Here is a 20,607-nt window from a genome sequence, read left to right as displayed (position 1 = left end):
TGTTTGTTTCCCAAGGAGCCCTTTGAAGATGGGTTTGCAAATGGTGAGGAAGGCACCCCAGCTGGGGAAGCAGCTGCCACTTACACACCTAACAGCAAAGGAGTGGTCAAGTTTGGGTGGATTAAAGGTGTCTTGGTAAGTTCGATGTATTATACTTCAGTTTCTTACAGAGATAATCTGATAATCTTCTTCTTTGGGATGTATTGTGATAGTGCAGTAATAAAGAAAAGATTATATGTATGAGAGGTGTGAAATATCCCATAATTTTAGGAAGAGTTGCTCCTATTTTTACTCTATTTTAAGGAAGTAAGTACTTTGGATTTCAGTTTTTGGGGGATTGTGTATTCTTAGCACATGTTTTACAGTTTTCAAGTTGCATAATTTCCAAGAAGGAAAAAATTCATGAAGTACTGATAGACAGCAGGAAAACAACATACAAACTTTTCAGTGCCAAATGGAAATGGAGAGAATACACTTAAGGTGTGTTCACTTTGAATTTGGACAGCAAGAAGCAAACAATGATGTGCTGGGGAGAATACCTACCTATATGTATCAACACATGACCAGAGCTAAGTATTTAAATTGTGTTGAACATGTTACAGAAAGTCACCCTCTAAGCTGTGGAAGTCTTGACACTAAATACAGTGTAGTGATGGTGGGAAAAAACCTGATATGGAGCAGTGAGAAATTAGGGGTTGCTTGGGCTTTTTTATTGCAAGTACATATTAATTTAATTTTAATATGTTGACAAAGACTACTCTTGTAAGCAACAGAGTGTTAAAGAGTTACGGGGTAAATGTTGCTGACCATTTTTTTCCAAAGCCAACTTGAAAGTTTATAGATGGATGAGCCACTCACCTTGAATGGTTTGGAAGCTGCAGTTTGTGTTTCCTACTAAGCATGATCTGCCTGGATGATAATTTCCAGCTTAGGTGATCTTTTCACAAAAGACTTTTTTAAATCTTTGCAAAGTTCTATGGTTTGGAGAGGTCCCTGTCTCCCTTCTTTTTGCAGGATTGATATCCTGTTGTTCAGGTAAGAGAGACCCAAGATCTGTTTTTATTTTACTGTCTCAATTCTATACAGTGCAAAGTCTATTGAGAACTAAGAGTTTTAAATGCAAGGATTAACAAAATACACAATCCTCCATCCTGTTACTGAGCAGCTGTGTTGTAAGATACCAAAGGGTTTAGGAGTGAGAAGTTTTATCAATTGTTTTTTATGTGAAAAATAATAAATTATTTAGTAGATTGTTGCTTTAGTACATTTCTTTTTTTTTGAGAAAGATTTGTTGGAGATGTGAACTGGGGTTGTAGACCTCAAGTTTATTTTTAGTCATATATTCTATAATATGAATTTTGGATCCTGAAGGATGGGATCTAAATAATTTTTGTTATCTGATCAAGACATACTGGAAGTGTCAGATCTGAAGTGATCTTCATCTGTGTTCAAGGTGTTAACTTTTAAATTTTATTTAGGTTCTCTTTTGGTAAAATCAGACCTTAACTTGTCTAATAACAGAATCTATTCTTGTGAAATAATTTGAAAAGTGATGGGGAAAGACAGCAAGATAATGTGAAGAGTATTAAATAAAAGCTGAAATGAAGACCAAGTGAAAATGACTGCAGATATCAGACCTAACCATTGTAACATTTCTCACTTGTCCCAGGTACGATGCATGTTAAATATTTGGGGTGTGATGCTCTTCATCAGACTGTCATGGATTGTAGGACAGGCTGGGATAGGTACGTGCACTGGTGCTGTAATTTTATTTCAATTACTTGAATGTGATCCAAAAGAGGTGTTGGTGCTGAGCTTACACTTGAAACAGGAGTACAAAATTACCTTGATAGTGCCAATTTTTATGGTAATTTACCCTTATCAAAACTTGAAGCAGTTGCTTAGACTTTTTCATTTATGTGTAAGGCATGCAATTTAAAATTGAGATTTTTAAGTCTTCAGTGAACTGTAGAGATAAACTTTTGATCTCTGGCTATTGAAATCTGAGTATAGACTGTGTAGCATGTGAGCAATTTTATTTCAAAGGCTTTCCTTAGTATTGGACTGCACAAAATCTGTGATCTGCAAAAGGCAAGTGTTTCCTTGGAGCTCTGGGATACAGCTCTTACCTTGCTGATTTAGGAGAACATTTACCCAGTTTTATTTGTATCCTGGAAACTTCTCTGTACACTAGGGGGGAGAAGAATCCCTTTGCTTGAATGTAGGATCACCTCAGTAACTTTGTTTTGTATTTGCAAGATTAAAGTATTTAAATGGAGTTAAGTTGAAGGTCTGAGCTCTTTAATACTACCAGGCTTACAATGTTTCCCCCCTCTTTTTCCAAAAGGTCTGTCTGTCCTGGTGATTGGAATGGCCACTGTTGTGACAACTATTACAGGACTCTCTACTTCAGCCATAGCCACAAATGGGTTTGTAAGAGGAGGTAACTCAACTTTCCTGAAGTTTTCTAAGCCTTGCTCCCTCTGAAGTGCACACCTTTAGACTGCTGAGGAGCAGAGTCCTCTTTATCTTCTGTTATTTGACTAAATAGTCATATAAATACTATTTATTGGCTAAGCAGTCATGTAAATAAACAGTCATGTTAATAAAAAGTCAACAGTTAGCCTACTAATTTGATTTGAATATTGGCTTATTTTTCACTGTGAAAGAAACATTATGTATTCTTAACTTCCAGAATTCAAACATTTTTGGGGATACACATCCAGGAATAACAGGGTCTGAGTATTCTGCTGCATCTGCACTAGACACATATGTGTTCATGTCCTGAAATAAACCTTCACACAAGTAACTCTCCAAACTCTTGGCTACCTCCAACTTCCCTGAGGTTGATGGTTTTAATTCTCTTTAATGGTTTATGTGCTTTTATCAGCAATTCCTACAAATATTTTTGTAAGTGGTTGGTGCCTCTGACATGGTCAAGCTGCTTCATGACATACAAGACTGCTACTGGTAGAAAATACAGGGGAATTAAAGTAGAAACTTAAGAAAGTATCCTCATTGAGGTTAAGAATGAAGAGAAAAACCTCACTATCATGAAGAGATACAATAGGAAAGATCAGCTATAAGTGTTAGCCTTACATCAAGCTTAGTTTCTAAATGGCCTTTCTATTTTTTAAATTTCATTATGCATATGAGATTTTTCCCATTCTTATGGGAGCCACTTTCTTTTTTGTCACTCTTGAAATAGCAGCACTCATTGGAAAATTTGAAGTGGTGAATGGGAAGAACTGTAGAATAAAATCACAGTTTCTATGAAAATCTTACAGTAAGACTTTTCCTACTTTACATAAGACATACAGATGGTGGCCAAGCTGGGTACATACATCTGATTTGCACAAGATGTGTACAATGCAGTGAAATTACGGATTTCCTCGGTTACTTCAGACTGAAGCTGGAAGATTTTGTTCCTTGTAGAAAGCTTAGCCTTAAATTTGAGGAATAAGGCTTTGCTACATTTTCTAAACTTTACTTTTCTATAATGCTGTGGATACTCAGATTTCCATTTGTCATGTGAGATGTATCTGTCAGGCTCAAAAGTACAAAGAACGGGCTCTTGGAGGACAGAAAATTCCTTTAACACAACAGAGCTTTATGAAACAAGTCTTGGAGGTTTGGAACTTTGATGGGTTTATTACAGTTAACTTTGCCAGTTTCTTGATCTATAACTAAAGAAAATGTTTAACAGTAGAACTGTGCACAAATACTTTGAGCAGTTTGAATTAGAAAGCCCAGTAATACTGGTGCTTGTGTTTTGCAGTTTGTTTTTTTAACCAGAGAACTGTTTGCATGGCTGAATATGATGTGGTGCATGAGTCATCCTTATCTCCAGCTGGTGTCTTTTCTTAAAAACTTCAGATACATTCCTGAGACTTCAGCATGTCTGTCCCTAAAATACCAAGTTTAGGGTTATTTTGGAATAGATCAGGGAAGATGCAGGAATAAGTAGATTCATTAAATTGAACATTAAATTGCTGATGACTGTATTTTTAGGCTCTATAATATAACAAGGCTTTTTGTCTTTTTTCTTTTTTTCAGGGGGAGCATATTACTTAATTTCCAGAAGTCTGGGGCCAGAGTTTGGTGGTGCCATAGGTCTGATCTTTGCCTTTGCCAATGCTGTAGCAGTAGCCATGTATGTTGTTGGCTTTGCAGAGACAGTTGTGGAGCTGCTCAAGGTACAGAGACAACAGTGGTTACACTGATCACACTTGATGCAAGTTTGAGATGTCACCTGGTCATAGAATAGTTTGGGTTGGAAGGGACCTTAAAGATACTCAGTTCCATTCCATGCCATGGGCAGGGACACCTCCCACTGTCCCAGGTGGCTCCAAGCCCTGTCCAACCTGGCCTTGGATACTCTCAGGGATGGGACAGCCACAGCTCCACTGGACAACGTAGCCACCCTCACTGTAGAATCATAGAATAGAATCACAGAATGGATTGGATTGGAAAAGACCTCTGAGATCCTCAAGTCCAACCCTTGGTCCAACTCCAGTCCCTTTACCAGATCATGGCACTCAGTGCCACGGCCAAGCTCAAGTTAAAAACCTGCAGGGATGGGGAATCCACCCCCTCTCTGGGCAGCCCATTCCAATGCCTGAGCACTCTCTATGCAAAGTTTTTTCCTCATCTCCAACTTCAATTTCCCCTGGCAGAGCTTGAGCCCATCGTGCCCCCTTGTCCTATTGCTGAGTGCCTGGGAGAAGAGAATGTTTCTTCATTATATCTAGTCTTAAGTCTGCACTCTTTTAATCTAAAACCAGCACTCCTTGGCATTTTTCTCACTACAAGCCCTATCCAAAAGTCTCTCTTGATCTTTCTTGTAAGGCTCCTTTAAATATTGAGAGGTTGCAGTAAGGTCTCTGTTCAGCTTTCTTTTCCCCAGGCTGAATTACCCCAACAACCCCCATCATTTCCAAACAATGCAAAACCCAAATGTTTTGTGTTCTTAAAGGGAATTTAAAATCAGTGCATTTGTGATACGGAGTTTAACTACTGTTGAATTGCAGTACATGAAATGCTGTTGTGTAGTAGGGAAGATGACTACCTGATGAAGTTTATGACTGTGTATTTTTTCTGTTTGTTTTCTTAGGAAAATGGAACGCTGATGATCGATGAAATGAATGATATCAGAATCATAGGGGCTATCACAGTGGTTATATTGCTGGGTATTTCCATTGCAGGAATGGAATGGGAAGCAAAAGTAAGGAACTCTGTCTTTTATTTTATTCTCTGCTCCTTAATTCTGATTCCATTTTTGTACTCAGCTGTTTGATGTGTTTTTCATGTATTTGGTGTGTTCAGTATTGAGTGATGGTGTGTTAGAAGTCAGTCAGTTGTTTATTATGTAATAGCTCCTGGTCTGGCACTGGCATGTGCAGGTCTGGACAGCATTTCAGACCTTACACCACTTCAGTGAAAGCTTAAGATTCTATGAGAACCCAAAATCCAGCATAATCTACTAATTACACTACCAAGTAGGTTAATGGCATTTCCCTCTTCTGGGCAATTAGAGCATACGAAGAGAAGGTAAGAACTTTAGCATGAGAGTTTTCTGTTACTGTGAACTTCAGGTGAGTTCCGTCAATGAAAAACACAGGAATTCCATCTAGAGCTGTGTAATTTCTCCTAACTGAAACCCAGTATTCTTCCCTTCTCTTCCATTCTCTTCTGGCTTTGTTTTCTCCTGGAAACAACCAGACAGTGTGATGTGTTCTCTAGGCCGAGCATTGATAAGGGTTTTGAATGTTGTTGGTGATGAATGTGTGGGAGAATAAACCTACTTCCCTTATCTTCTTGTGGCTGGAGAGTCTTAGGTTAGCTCTGATGTTGGAAACAAACACTTCAGAGATCTCAGAGTACCTTGATAATAGAGGTTGCCTTAGTTTTTGCTTCTTGGCAGTGCTAGGCAGTGTATCTTGCTGTCTGTCTCCTGCACCTGGTGGCCTTTTTCTGATTATCTGTCCATGTTCTGTGCTCAAAAATAATTGTGAAGAGCCTCTCATTTGGCTTCCCTTCCCAGCTGATATTTGTTTCACTATAGCTCCCATTTTCTGCACTGAGAGGCAACTGAAGGAACTTCATGAAGTGTGCTCTTGCATCAAGAAGATGATCACAGTCATAATCAAAGTGAGGGAGGTTCTTCTCATTGTTGCTTCCAGCCCTAGGAATAGGGATCATAGAAGAAGCAAGTGAAGATCAACTGCATTACTTGGATCTTCTACAGGGAGAAAAGACACTTGGAGAAATTGGCTTCAGGATGTAGTTATAAATTGAAGTTCTGTAAAATCTGTTCACCTTTATCAAGCAGTCCCTCACTGTAACTTGAGTTTGTAGTGGTGTCTTTATACACCCAACATTGAACTATACTGACCTCCTTATTCTGAACTGTTTAGCTTCCTTTGAATAAATTAGTTGTTATTAACACTCTGGCCACTGCCAGTTGAAGTCACAAGAAATATCTTGCTTTGGCTGTGTAGCGTGAGCAATTACATAACAATTGCTTGCACAGAAATGCCCCTGTTCAGTGTTCTTGTATCAAACCTGATTTGTGGTATCACCTCAGTGCCATCCTTACTAGGGAATGGGCAGCTCACAAAAATCCAGTGCCTAGTGCAGAAGGCAAGACTTGTTGTCCTTGTTTGTGCCTCATGGAAGGAGGAAGGCGGGAATAGTGATGAGTTGCTGAACCTGTCAAACGAGCATTTCATGTGGGCTAACAAACTCAGCACAGCAAAACACTAATGCTCCCCTCCTGATTAGAGTATCTAGGATGTTCTCCTATGCCTTTACCCATGGAGAAATGTCTAGGTTTGAGGGGAAAAAAACCAAAATGTTTACCCACCAGCAGGGGAGGGGCCTCCTCCACGATAATCACACCACTCTTTATCAAATTTAAGAAAAAGAATTTTAATACAAGAAGGATAACTGATATATATATATATGTAAACAGACTAGTGCAACCCACTTCCCCAACACCACAAGAGAAAGAAAAAAAAACCAAAACAACAACAAAACCCAGCAGGTTTTTTCTCTGGGAGAAAAGGTTATACTTAAGTGTCAATGTCACACACAGCCCGGCTGGCTGCAGAGTGAGTTTCAGTCCCTCTCCAGCAAGACAGACGAGCAGTGAGCTTTCAGATGGACTCAGTCTCTTCCCCCTGTGTTCCCCGTCCAAGAAGTAGAAAGGTACGAGCAACCAGAAGCAAATCCAAGGCAGGCAGCAGCAGCAGCGCGGCACGAAAAGTAATCCGAGGTAGGCAGCAGCGAGACAGCCAGGAAAAAACCCAGCAGTAACCAGCAGGGCAGCCTGCCTCCTTCGAGCCCCCACTCCCGCGTTCCGCCAAGCCAAGACTGGGAAGAATATCCGAAAAAAAAACCAAAAGAGACAAACCTGCCCCCACCCAAGCGATCAACAGTTAACTGCTTCTTTTGTTAACCGTTGTCTGGGCAGTTAAGTGGCAGGGGAAAGAATTTACATAATAATCCCAAACTACAACAAGAATGCCTTGGAAAACAGAATAGCAGGAATCTGTAATAACGCCTCTTAAATAGGTCTGAAAGCCAGGAGAGATTTGGATTCCTGGGAAATCTGCTTTAAAAAATGGCTTTTCAGAGTTTGTGATCTCTTACTGCTCAAATCCTTGTGTTGAAGGAGTGTATTGGGCTAGAAGCCCATTTTTTCAGTCTTTTGAATTTAATGAAAATAGTGAGCAAACACCCCTATCTTAAGGGAGAAGGCCAAGTTTGTGGCTGGAAAAATCCAGTAACTCCTGACAATTGCTCTGTGATAACTTCACATTGAATCTCTGGTCTTACTGAAGACTTCTGTAAGCACCCAGCTGTATCCTCACACCTCTTACCTATTCTTGAGGCTTTAAAATGATTAAGATACGATGCACAAACTGGTTTCTTCAGGTGGATGTTTAAATTGCTCCAGGATGTTGTGCTCTGTTTATGCCTGTCCTACCTTGTTTTCTTCAGGGGCTGTGTGGACTGAAGACCTTTGTTTTGTAGCAGTCAGCAATGCCACATTGCTATTGCTTGTGAACTTGTGATCCTATGCTTGAAAAAAGTCAGGGAATGTCTTGAAGAACTCAAAAAATAACAGAGCAGTGTGGTTGTTTATTTAAATGTAAAACCTGAAGTATGTCCTCAGTGCCTATATTTCTCTTTATTGACACTTTTGAGGTGTTGGATGGTTTAAAGTCTTTCTCGTCACATTTGTAGGGTTTATAATAGTTCTGTGAACAGTGACTAAAAATGCAGATTGTAATCAAGAAGTCTCCAGAAAAGTAGAAATTAACAAGTGATTGTTGTAGTCTGCAATTTCGTAAATAAGGGTTGATAACATGGCAGTGTAGAAAACTAACCTAGTTAATTGCATAAAATGGGAAACCAAGGCTGTGTGGTTCCAAATGTAATAAAATTTTTCGTAAATCACAGAATCATAGAATGGATTGGGTTGGAAAAGACCTCAGAGATCATCGAGTCCAACCCTTGGTCCAACTCCAGTCCCTTTACCAGATCATGGCACTCAGTGCCACGGCCAATCTCAGGTTAAAAACCTGCAGGGATGGGGAATCCACCCCCTCTCTGGGCAGCCCATTCCAATGCCTGAGCACTCTCTCTGCAAAGAATTTTTTTCTGCTCTCCAACTTCAATTTCCCCTGGCAGAGCTTGAGCCCATCATGCCCCCTTGTCCTATTGCTGAGTGCCTGGGAGAAGAGACCAACCCCCACCTGGCCAGAACTTCCCTTCAGGCAGTTCCAGACAGTGCTGAGGTCACCTCTGAGCCTCCTCTTCTCCAGGCTAAACACCCCCAGCTCCCTCAGCCTCTCCCCATAGCACTTGTGCTCCAGTCCCTTCTCCAGCCTTGTCACACATTGAAGTATAAGGCAAAGAATGATCAGGGTTTATAAGGCAGTGGCAGCATTTGTGTTTTATTTGGCTATTTTCTTGCAAATTTCTTCAGTCTACTCAAATGTTTTTCATTCTGGAAGGTTTATAGAAAAGAGTTCTTTTAAGCATTTTGTCTTTACAAGTGTGAGTTTGAGGTACTTGGTAATAAGAAACTCCTTTTTGATTGGATATTAAACTTGGAAATTATTCCGGTTTATTCATAAAAATCCTGTTCTTTCCAGCTTTCCTTATTTATTTGTGGAAAACTCGCTGATAAGACTAAGCTGAATTTGGAATCAAGTAAACATTTACCTTTCAGAGCACAAGACTTGATACTGTGAAGAGAACAAGTCCTTGTGTCTGACTGCATTGTTGTGTTCCAGGCACAGATCGTCCTGCTGGTGATCCTCATACTTGCTATTGGGGACTTTGTCATAGGAACATTTATTCCTTTGGACAGCAAGAAGCCTAAAGGATTCTTCGGTTATAAAGGTACGTTGGAACAGTCTGCAGTATTGTAAACAATTCCTTTTTTGAGGAAAGGAAATGGGGTGTTACAATGAAGTTGAACATCTGTGATGGGTTATAATCCTGTTTACCTACAGAGATTTTTCTTTTTCCTGATTCTTTCAAAGTTCTGCAGTTTTGGTCCTAAAAGCTGTAGGGCCAAAACTTGCTAGTGCCTTCTTAATATTGAATATATTAATTTTTTTTTTAAGGTGGATGATACTATAAGTACTTTTTCTGGTTATAAAAGCTATTTGAGTTCACTGTATTGACTTTGAGGTGAAATTATGAATAAGGGCTTAAAAGTTCAGCACTTAAGAAGGTCACACAGCTGTGACGTTTTTTTGGTGGGCCTAGTAATGACTGGAGTGGGCTAATACTGTAACTCCTGTATGGATATTGATACACCTAAATCTTTTCCTACAGCCGAAATATTTATGGAGAATTTTGGACCAGATTTCCGAGATGATGAAACTTTCTTTTCCGTGTTTGCTATTTTCTTCCCTGCTGCCACTGGCATTCTTGCTGGTGCAAATATCTCTGGGGACCTTGCGGTGAGTAGTGGATGAGCAAACTGTTCTCAGCCTCTGGAGTGTTCATCTGTCTCTGTCATCACTGTCCACGGGCATTTTTCTTTCAGGATCCTCAGTCAGCCATACCCAAAGGGACGCTGTTGGCCATCTTGATCACCACACTGGTTTACGTAGGAATTGCAGTATCTGTAGGTAAGTAGAGAGTGTTTTTAACTTTACCCTTTCACGTTAATTCTGAGGATGTATTTTGATATGGTTGTGTGTGATTCGTTATCTCAAGTCTTTATGTGTAATTGACTGTTGTCTTGGTTTAACCCAAACTGCCTTCCCTCACTCTTCCCAGCAAAGGGAAAAAACCTGAGAACTCAAAAGAAACCGAATCAAACCAGAATATACATATATTTTCTAACATTTACAACTACATATGCAATTTGTACACACTCTTGGGGGGCCCCCAGGGAAAAAAGGGAAGAGGAAAGGGGAAGGAGGAATAAGGAGGGGACAAAACAAAAACAAAATACAGAAATAAAATCAAAAACTCTAAAGAAAGAAACTGGCAAAAATGCAGTCTCACCAACCCCAAAGAGAAAAGACCAGCTGCCCTTTCTTCCCTCTCTGTGTGGCTCTGACCAAGGGACAGACGTCTGGGTTTCTTCTGCTCCTCGAGCCTTGCTGGAAGAAGGGAAAAAAACCCCTAACTTCCTGTCTCTCTTTTAGTCCATCCTCCCTTGTTATATGGACAACACGTGTGGGATACTTATGTAATGCTCATTTTCCTAGTTACAACTGGTTACTAAGGAAGTCTGGGTCAAACCCATCACAACTGTCCTGCACAGGAAAATAATTGCCAAAGGTTTCTAATTTTTACTGTTGGAGATTCAGGTGTCAGTTGGTTTTATAATTCCCTGAAATGACTGATGTTTTCCTAAGAGTAGTGCCTGGCTCAGACTGAAGATGGCAAAAGACTCCACATGGATTTTTCCTCATTTATTGCAGATATTTATGTTGAAGAATTTACAGTTCAGCAATGGGATAATCCCTGGATTAGAAAAGTGTGTTTTCAGGGAATTCTCACTGAACTAACACCTGTGTGTGTTTGAGGGTGGTGGTAATAAGGGAACTGTGGGATGATCAGACAGCAGTTTGGTGAGGATGACTGAGCAGTAATTCCCCAGCTGAGGGAGGAGACTGAGAAATGCCTGAGTCAGCCCTGTTGGAGGTGTCACGCTCAGAAACTTGGTCTGTAGGTTTATTTTCATGTGGAAAGAGGAGAAACAACCATAGACTGAGTTTTGTACATCTTCTCCTCCCAATGCTCCTTGCCCCACAGTGGTTTGAAATTCTCTCTGAAAGTTTCATTGGAACTTGATACCAGTTTTGCTCTAGAGCAGCCGTGGTTAACCAGGTTTTTCCGACCCATAAAAGTAATTCTAGTAACCCTAGGACTGTAAAATTGTAATTGTATCTTGCATATTTCTTGCCTGTGGTTGGAAATCATTTGATTCGTGTCACATTAAATATCTTCTGGCAGCAATAATCAGTTTTCTTATACAAAGACCTTGTTCTGTCATAGCTGTGCTGCCTTTCTGATGAAATTCTCATTTAATAAGAGTACCATTGATCTTACCACTAATGATACTTCCTTTCTAAAGATACCCATCTTGCTCATTGCCTCTGTTGGCCAACACTGGAGTGTAGCTCTGCCAAGTAGCTGCTCTGCAGTGATTGTGCTTTATGCAGCATAATGACCTGCACTCATTTCTTAATTAGATTGACTCCATAGACCTCTGCTACCAAATTTGAATACTTTGGAATTTCAGCCCACATGAGAGGAAAATGCTTGTTAATAATGACTTGTTACTGGCATACTTTGATCATCTTCCAAACATGAAAAATGCAATAAAAATGACAAAAGAAGCAGTTTGCAAACCCAACCGAATGTGAAATTGTTTGATGCTCGTTAGAAAAGGCCAGCAGGAGTCAGAGATTATAAGTGAAATTCAGCTTTTTTTGAAGAATTTAATTAGGAATATTGGCCAAATACAAATACTTCTATCCTTTTTCCAGAGTAGTGGCAAGCAAGTCAGTAAAACTCTGAAGGTGCCAGTAAATATTGCTGGGTAGTCATATCTGAAGAGGAAGATGATGTTCTGAACTTAGCTCAGTGCTTTTATGCTCTGTAGTAAGTAAGGGGGGTAAAACTGAATAGAAAAGGCCTAAAAAGTGAATATTGCTGGTCCTGCTCATAGAGCAAGGCACCTATTTCAAAAAGGTAACAGCTGTTATTGAGAAGGTTACACAGTCCCCTGTTTTAGCAAAGGACTAATGCAAACATGCAGGAGGCAGATTTCATAGTCTAATTTTGCATCAAAATTCTTGAAGGATAAATTTCAGAGAACACCAACTGCTTTAAAAGCAAAGGAAGATGTAATTAAAATAAAAAAGGCCGAGGTTCTGAGTAGGGTTAAGATGTGCTTCCTGTACTCACAAAGTAAAACTAATTAACAAGAGCTTAACAGTAGCTGCTGGTAGCATTGCTGAAGTTAAACACTCTGACCTGCATCTAAAGGGCTCAGGGTGACACCTCTGGAATTCCTGTAGTTAAGGACATATCTGATGTAGATGACCTGTTAATCTTGTTAGGTTTGTAGCATGGCAGAAATGTATTTGACTTTGGCAGAAACGTGCTTATAAATGCTTGTGAGAAGGCAAAATGCTGTTTTTACAGTAAAGAAAACCTGGAGGTTCTTAGGGAACATGTTGCCAGAATCAAATAACTCAATAACTTAAAAAAGGTGCCTGGACTTCTACTTATATCTAAGTGTCTTCTGGGAATGGAGCCTGCCCAGCTGGCTGGTGTTCTACATTCCCTCTCAGTAAGGCCCACATTAAGTTTGCTCCTAGTGCCATTATTCCTTTCTGTCTGACTCTGTGTGTGAAAGTCCTGCCAGCCAGTGGCATCTGAAGTATGAGGAAATGAGGAAGAGGAGGGCTGTGATAGTGCACTGTGGGTATTTAAAGGGTTGCTCAGCTTAATGGTCTTGCCCCTGCAGTCTGTCACCAAAAAAATGTTACCTGCAAATGGCTCAGGTGGGAACTGTATCGTCCCACACATTGTGTACTGCTTGAGTGTCTGGGGCAACACTTGTGTGGTGGAGGAGAACAAACATTTTCCTTTTACTGAGCTCTTAATTCCATTTAAAGCGGAGAACAACCTACCCCCTCCATGTGCTCACAGGAAAAGCATAAGGCAGGTGATCAGTGTAGGAAACTCTACTGTAATTTAACCAACTGGGCCTAATAAGTAGCTAAAAAAGAAATCTTAGGACTGGAAGGATTAAGTGATGTCCCTCTACTGGGACCAGGTGTTGCTGTGGACTGTTAATCAAGTTCTGATGGCTGAGGAGCAATCTGAATATGGTGTAGGTAATTAGGAATTCATTTTCCCAGTGGAAGAGAGACAATTTACATAGATATCCAGGAATATGGCTGGAGAAACTTAAACCTGCAGCACAAACCGTAACCCTTTTCATTTTGCAAGTAGGTAGTTTAGGCCCTTGAATGTTCAGGTTGCCAGGAACCCCCGTCACTGAAGTTCCTAAAAGATCAAAGGTAAATAATTAATAGTTATTGACTACTGCTGTGTAGACTTTTCTCTTCCCAATTCCTTGTTTAATTCTTGTTCTTGGAAGTACTTGCTGTGTCCAGAAAATTTGACTGCTTCAACTATTAAACCATAAAATATTAAATAGTACTTAGTCTGTTCTAGTTTTTATCCTATATGAGATAAAAACCCTTTAAGTAGAAGACTTATGACCTTTTAGTACCTTTAGTTTTATCTTAGTGCTTGAAGGCTGAAATAGTGTGTCTTCACCATTTTCTTGACTAGCACAATTACAAATAATGATAGATGAGCTGTAGATAGAAATTCAGGTGATGATTATTTAAAAAAATGTGGAAGGAGTGATACTGTGTGGCTTTGTTTTTCACCAGGAGACCAACTCAAAATACCATAGTCACACAGGGCATGGCTTGTTTAAGTGGTGGGAAGTGGCTTTCAACAGATTTTCATGACTATTCAATTTTGGGTTTTTTTAATTTCTGAGCCATATTGGCTGGGGGAGAAAAGAAACTGCAGCACCGTGTACAGCTGTGTACCTGTATCTGTACATGCAAAACAAACATGCACTCCTAGGGAAACTGACCAAAGGAGAAAGTACAAAGTCACAGAACCACAGAATGGCCTGGGTTGGAAAGGACCTTAAGGATCACCCAGTGCCACCCCCTGCCATGGGCAGAAACACCTCCCACTATCCCAGGTTGCTCCAAGCCCTGTCCAACCTGGCCTTGGACACTCCCAGGGATGGGGCAGCCACCGCTGCTCTGGGCACCCTGTGCCAGGGCCTCCCTCACAGCCAGGAATTTCTTCCTAATATCCAATATCCAAATCTAAAGAAAAAAACCTCTGTCTTCTATTGCTTCTTCCCCCATCCCCTCAGCACGCTCAGGAACCTGCCATGCTGTTAAAAGAAATGCCACCTTAGATCAGACACCAGCTTAAGGTGCACATTATTCACCTCAGAGGTTCCTCTAGCAAAGTGAAGTTGCTTTATGAGATGAAGGAGGGAAGGTGCTTCAAGTGGAGAAGAATGGAAGAAGTTCATAGAATCAAATCCCAGGATGGTTTGGCTTGGAAAGGACCTCAAAGCCCATCCAGTGCCACCCCTGCCATGGGCAGGGACACCTTCCACTGTCCCAGGTTGCTTCTAGCCCTGTCCAGCCTGGCCTTGGACACTCCTAGGGATGGGGCAGACACAGCTTCTCTGGGCACCCTGTGCCAACCCTGTCAAATCAAATGTTGGTGCATGATACTCACTTCAATTCAAGAGCTTTGTGGGAGCTCACGTTTCAGAGAAATAGTGTATTAAGCTAAAATTGTGCCATGAAACTTCTGCAGGTCTACTGACATTTTTTCCCTCTGTGCTAAAGCTTTCCTTTTCTAACTAGACTCAGATTTGTTAAAAAACTGAAGATCATCTCAGGCAAGAGAGCAGTTTGCTTGTTTGTGTTTTTCTTCATAGTGCTTAAAATGTGTTAAAAATAACTGCATTTTAACGTTGCTCTGTGAGGTCGTGTGTGTTTACATAGAAAGGGAACTGAGCTTGACACGTCCTTAAGTACCGGTTGAGTTTGTTAATGCCTCTTTTGCTGCTGTGTCCCTGTAGGTTCCTGTGTTGTGCGAGATGCCACCGGGAGCGTTAATGACACCATTGTCACCCAGCTGACAAACTGCACTACTGCAGCCTGCAAACTGAACTATGATTTCTCATCCTGCCAGACCAGCTGTCCATACGGGCTGATGAACAATTTCCAGGTCTAAAACTTTCTTCTAAATTTGTTCTTTGGCTTTTGTGTCTGTTTTGTTGGGTTTTTTTGGTTTTTCTGTGTTTTTTGTTTGATTGATTTTCAATTTGCTGCTTGTTTTCCTGTTTTGTGTTTGTTTGGTTTTGGTTTTGTTTTTATTTTCTCTTTCTTTCGGTTTTTGCTTTTGTTTGTGGTGTTTGGTTGTTTTGTTTTGTTTTGTTTAAATTGCACGTTAAGATAAATCACAGACTAAATATTCCCATCTCGAAAAAGACAAGATTTATCTGGAATAGTTCATGCCACTCCAGCCTGTATGTGGAACAATGTATGCATATCAAGCTTCTTGGTGTTTATCAGCAAGTGGTATAAATATTTGCTTTTCTTCTGAGTAAACTGGTCAGGTGGTGGCACTGCAACTTTCTTTAGGTATCTGAACATCATCATTCACTGGTGGGGATGGATACACTCATTTTTTCAATAGTGGTGCATGACAATCATAGGTGGCCTCTGCCAATAACTTGCTTGTTAATTTTAAAAGTTTCTTAGAAAATATGCTGACTTTTTAAGGATGTTTTACATCTTTATCACAGTATCCTCTTTAATGATAGGAATGTTGTGAATTTTCTTTGAAGCTGATGTTACTGTGTTTAAAAGACCTCTGGGAGTTAAGGGGGTAATTCATGGCCTTTCACATGCACAACCCCAGGTAACCGGGCTGTCCATGAGCTATTGGCAAATATGTGGAAGAACCCAAGGAAAATGTACTTAGCCAGTTGATTTTCATCTTGGTTTATGGTAGCCCATCTTTGCCCTAAATTTTTCCAAAAGGTGAACAAAACGTTGGCTAAACTATAAGTTGAAATCCAGTAATGAAAGGAATGTTGGATTTGGTAAGAAGTACATGTGGGACTTGTAGTCCTTATGTATGGTGGAATGTTGAGCTGACAGCCCTTTCTGCAAAGCTGTGTGGAATTCTGTTTCATACATGCTGAAATCACACTGCAGGGCAGACCATTCTGTTGGAGTAAAACATTTTTACAGTGCAATAATCTGAGTTATGTGTGTGGTGTTACTTTGCTCTCATTTATCGGGAGTCAGAACTGCTCTTGTGGGAGTGACAATTCTGCAAAATCCTCATCCTGAGATGTTCAGCTGCAAACACCACGTTACTGGTTTCCTCTGATTGTGTCTTTTTCTTTCAGTCATAACTTTTGCTTACCATGAGTGTTGCTTGTATTCTTAATAGATGGTTTCTACCTCCAGAATTACTCCTGCTTCTCTCTGGGTAAACGAGTGAGTGCCAAATAGTCACTTTTAAGGCCGGAGGCAGCACAGAGTGCCCCTCACACCCCCCTGCTTTGTTGAGGTTTTGAAAACTTTGTCATGGAGACTGCACAGCATCCCTGGGCAACCCGCTGCAGTGCTTAGCCACCTTCTCTCTGGAATTTTGTTTTTCTAATGCCTGGTGGGACTTCCCCTTGCTGCTAGCTTTTTTTCTATCCTCACAGCTTTTGCTGTTCCTCTGTGAGAAAATCTTCTGTCCTAGAGGATGTCAGAAGGAAATTGTTTGTCTGATAGGCTGTTTGCTGAACAAGAAACCCTTGTGCATTTCCTAAGAGAGCTCTTCTGAACTTCTTATCTCTGAGTGGTACCTGATACAAAGGAGGAATTTTTTTTTCCTATGCAGGGCAGGGTATCTGTGGAAATAAGGACTCCAAGCTTGTATGCTTCTCAATCTTTTCCATACAAACATAACTCCTTTCTGTGTGCTAAATAACTTGAGAACAATTTCTTCACAAACTGAAATAAATCCCTAAAGTGAGCTAAGAGTGTTAAATTTGTGGTAGAGCTTGTGAACATGGAGATTCTGAGGCTGAAGGTGCCAGTTTCTGTGCACAGCCTGATGGCTTTACTGCCTCAGTACACTCTGTGCTGCATCCAGCTCCTCTGGCAAAGGGCTGGTCTGAAGTTCTGCTGAGGCAGCTCCATGTGTTTGGACAGCAAATGCATTACCTGTGGAAATCATGGATGAGAAATTTAAAATGAGGACAGTTGGTGAGACAGTCTTAGTCAGACTTGCATAAAAAGACCATCTTCAGTTTCTGTTGTACTCAGTGTGGGTGAATTACAGGTTCTCCTCATGGTCCTCAGTGATTTCTCTGCTCAGTGTCAGATTATTCAGTGCCCAGGCTGTTGTTGCCTGGCAGAAGAGGAGCTTCAAAAACTTACTTTGGGCTCTGTATCCTCAGCCTAAAACTTCCACAGGAGAAGTCACACTTTTGAGTAACTTAAACTCGGGATTTAAGCAAATTGGGATGAAAGTTGAAAGTGGCATGAAAATCCTTTTTTTGACACAACATTTTGTTCTGCTCCACAATGGCTGGACCCTGGAACTAAAACTGCAGTCAGGATATGATATCTCATTATCCCAAACCTTTGGAACTTAAGAAACTGCCTGAACTGCAAATGCCCAGCAAACATAACGAGACCCTTGTCAGCAGGAGCTGTTGTGTGTCTGTGGTACCACACCAGGCCATTCTGCCCTTCCAATCCTGCATGGCCTTTCAGGGATGAAAATTTCCATCCTGCCTTTGTGGGCTCCTTGGTTTGTGGTCACGAGGTTTGGGTTGGGGTGTCTGTGTTGGGGGTGGGAGGGAGGGTGTTCAGCCAATACTGGTTCTACTGGAGCTGGTTCCGCTTGTGTTCCCCCAGCCTAGGAAAAGCTTCCTGATGCCTCTTACATTAGTAACCTAAAGCATCACTTGGTAGCTTTTAAAATGCCAAGTGTTAATTGCTTATGTATTGCTCAGAGACCTCTCAATTTTATATATTTTATTTATTTAAAACATTGTAGTACCCAAAAATAGATCGTGCAAATAACTGGAGGCATTGGACAAAAAGAGAATGTAAAGTGTGAGTAGATTGACAGAAGTTAATGAAATTATTTAAAAGAATAATTAATTATTATGCAAGTGCAGTAAAGTGAAGGCCTCAAAATAACAATGTTTTACATCAAATGGGAAGAAAACTGATGGGGATTTGTACATAATTTCTGCCTGTAACTAGGGAAGATTGGTTAAGCCATCCTTGCAGAGAAGAAAATTTTCATGGTGCTTCCATAAAAATTATTCTGTGCTTGTTTATTATGTTGCTATAGTGGAAGTTTATTTCTAAAATAATCGACAGTAAAGCATTTGCACCCTTAAGATCTCTTTTATATTACAGTGTAGGGTTATAAGAAACTTGTGTTTAAAACTGTAACTTTTTCTGTGTCTCATAAAACTAATGTAAACCTGGGCATAGGAGAGGGAGAACTTAGTACATGTGGTTTTAGTTCTTTTCATCTATGATTAAAGGCCTGCCATACCTTTTTTTTTTGTTAGCAACTAGGTGTAGTGCAGACATCCAGTGGCCTGTTGGAGTGGCCCAGCATCTTTGTCAGCTTGTTCTAGGGAAAACCACTAAATTTTATCATGAATTTTGCCCTGGGAATGTGAGCAAACTTGATTAGTTACCCATATATTGTGTCTGAGAGCATGTCCTACCTAGTAAGGCTGCTGTAGAAAGCTGGATTCCCCAACTTCAGCTGGCAATAACTTTAAGATGGGGCACTTCTGCATGATCTCTCTTGCCTTCCTTCAGTTGCTTTCCTCATCATCGGGGTGATTTTGCCAGGATGAAAGGCAAGTAAGCAGTGCAGATAATGCAGAGCCAAGGTTTGGTCTGTTGACTAAAAACATGCTTTTCTCGAGATGATATAAAATTCTTATCATAGAAAAATAGAATGGATTAGGTTGGAAAAGGCCTCCGAGATGATCAAGTCCAACCCTTGGTCCAACTCCAGTCCCTTTACCAGATCATGGCACTCAGTGCCACGGCCAATCTCACCTTAAAAACCTCCAGGGATGGGGAATCCACCCCCTCTCTGGGCAGCCCATTCCAATGCCTGAGCACTCTCTCTGCAAAGAATTTTTTTCTGCTCTCCAACTTCAATTTCCCCTGGCAGAGCTTCAGCCTGTGCCCCTTTGTCCTATTGCTGACAGGATTGACTGTTTTAAAGCAACTTGGGCTTTTGTTTTATAAAGAGAAATTCTCTATTAAAGCATTTTAAATAGTTCTATGACTTAATTGTGCAGCTTTTTGCTACAAAAAAAGCCTAAGCCCTTCCCAGTGAATTCTCCTCCTAGTCTGTACTCATGTCTGGGTCTATGTGGCAATCAGAAACTGTTTTGGTTCTTTTTGGGGGTTGGGGTTTTTAATGCTTTATCAACATTGTTCTTTTGCCCTGAGCTTACTGAGCATTTGCCACCTAGTTGGTCGACCTGTTTACCAAGAATTGCATATTTGCATGTTTTATTTCTCTCACTTGGGCTACAGAGCTGTGCAGGATGTGATCCTGGGGAGACAGGAAGCAAGTTTGTCTTGACCTTGTGGTTTTGAGTAGGAAAAAAACTTTACTTAGAATGATGGAGATGTTGAGAAAGACAATCAGCTTTCCCAAGATCTTTCTCAATTTCAGTTATTTTGTCACTTGGGCTTTATTGGATCGTGTTAGTCAGCGATAGGCCTGTTGAAATATGCAGCAAATTCCTATGTATTTATCTTACATTAGCATTCTTTAATCTTATGGTCCCATGAAGAGTTTTGCCACTGGTTATTTGACTTGAGAATTACATGAGTTGACAAGATACTGTGTGAAAAGCCACCTTCTCTTGTTCTAAAATAGGGTCCATTTATATCCCCTGATTTGTCTCTAGTTCATAGGAATACACGATACTCAGACAGCTTTTAAGTAGAGAGTACATAGCATTTCTTTTTCTGTTTCTGTAGTTAATCATGTCATCCATTTGTGTAGGATACTTCTTTCACATTCTTTAAAACAAGACATTATTTTGCTTTCAGGTCATGAGCATGGTGTCAGGATTTGCACCACTGATCTCTGCAGGTATTTTTTCAGCCACCTTGTCTTCTGCATTAGCATCTCTTGTGAGTGCACCCAAGATCTTCCAGGTGAGTAGGGGAATAGAACCATAGTATTTTAAAGAATAATTAATTTTGAGTCATGATTTTTGGAAGGGGACTCTGACATATTCCCACAGCAATTCATACCAGTTGACATCAGTAGATTGTTCTAATATTAACCTGTTGTTTAGAATGAGAGAACGATGTGTTATTGTTTGATGTTTCTGAGTGATATTTTGCTTTACCTTCTTTTAACTATTTAGTCTCCTTTGTCTTAGAAGTTCTCTTCAATTGAGTTTAAAAAAAACCAGTAGGATGT

General features: G+C 40.4%; 1 protein-coding gene across 3 annotated transcripts in view; it reads left to right on the top strand.

Moving 5' to 3' along the window:
* The window catches only part of SLC12A2 (solute carrier family 12 member 2), a 68,024-nt gene that overhangs the window by 22,926 nt on the left and 24,491 nt on the right, over positions 1–20,607 (top strand). For all 3 annotated transcript variants that reach the window (XM_071579879.1, XM_071579880.1, XM_071579878.1), the window contains exons 2-11: positions 16–135; positions 1,670–1,745; positions 2,348–2,443; positions 4,057–4,196; positions 5,114–5,224; positions 9,306–9,414; positions 9,856–9,983; positions 10,070–10,154; positions 15,188–15,336; positions 20,229–20,336. In XM_071579879.1, coding sequence (XP_071435980.1) covers positions 16–135; positions 1,670–1,745; positions 2,348–2,443; positions 4,057–4,196; positions 5,114–5,224; positions 9,306–9,414; positions 9,856–9,983; positions 10,070–10,154; positions 15,188–15,336; positions 20,229–20,336 — 1,122 coding nt within the window. The remainder of the gene's footprint in view (positions 1–15; positions 136–1,669; positions 1,746–2,347; positions 2,444–4,056; positions 4,197–5,113; positions 5,225–9,305; positions 9,415–9,855; positions 9,984–10,069; positions 10,155–15,187; positions 15,337–20,228; positions 20,337–20,607) is intronic.

The sequence above is a fragment of the Pithys albifrons genome, chromosome Z (assembly GCF_047495875.1).
Source record: "Pithys albifrons albifrons isolate INPA30051 chromosome Z, PitAlb_v1, whole genome shotgun sequence".
NCBI lineage: Eukaryota > Metazoa > Chordata > Aves > Passeriformes > Thamnophilidae > Pithys > Pithys albifrons.
This window is presented reverse-complemented; position numbering and strand designations above follow the sequence as displayed.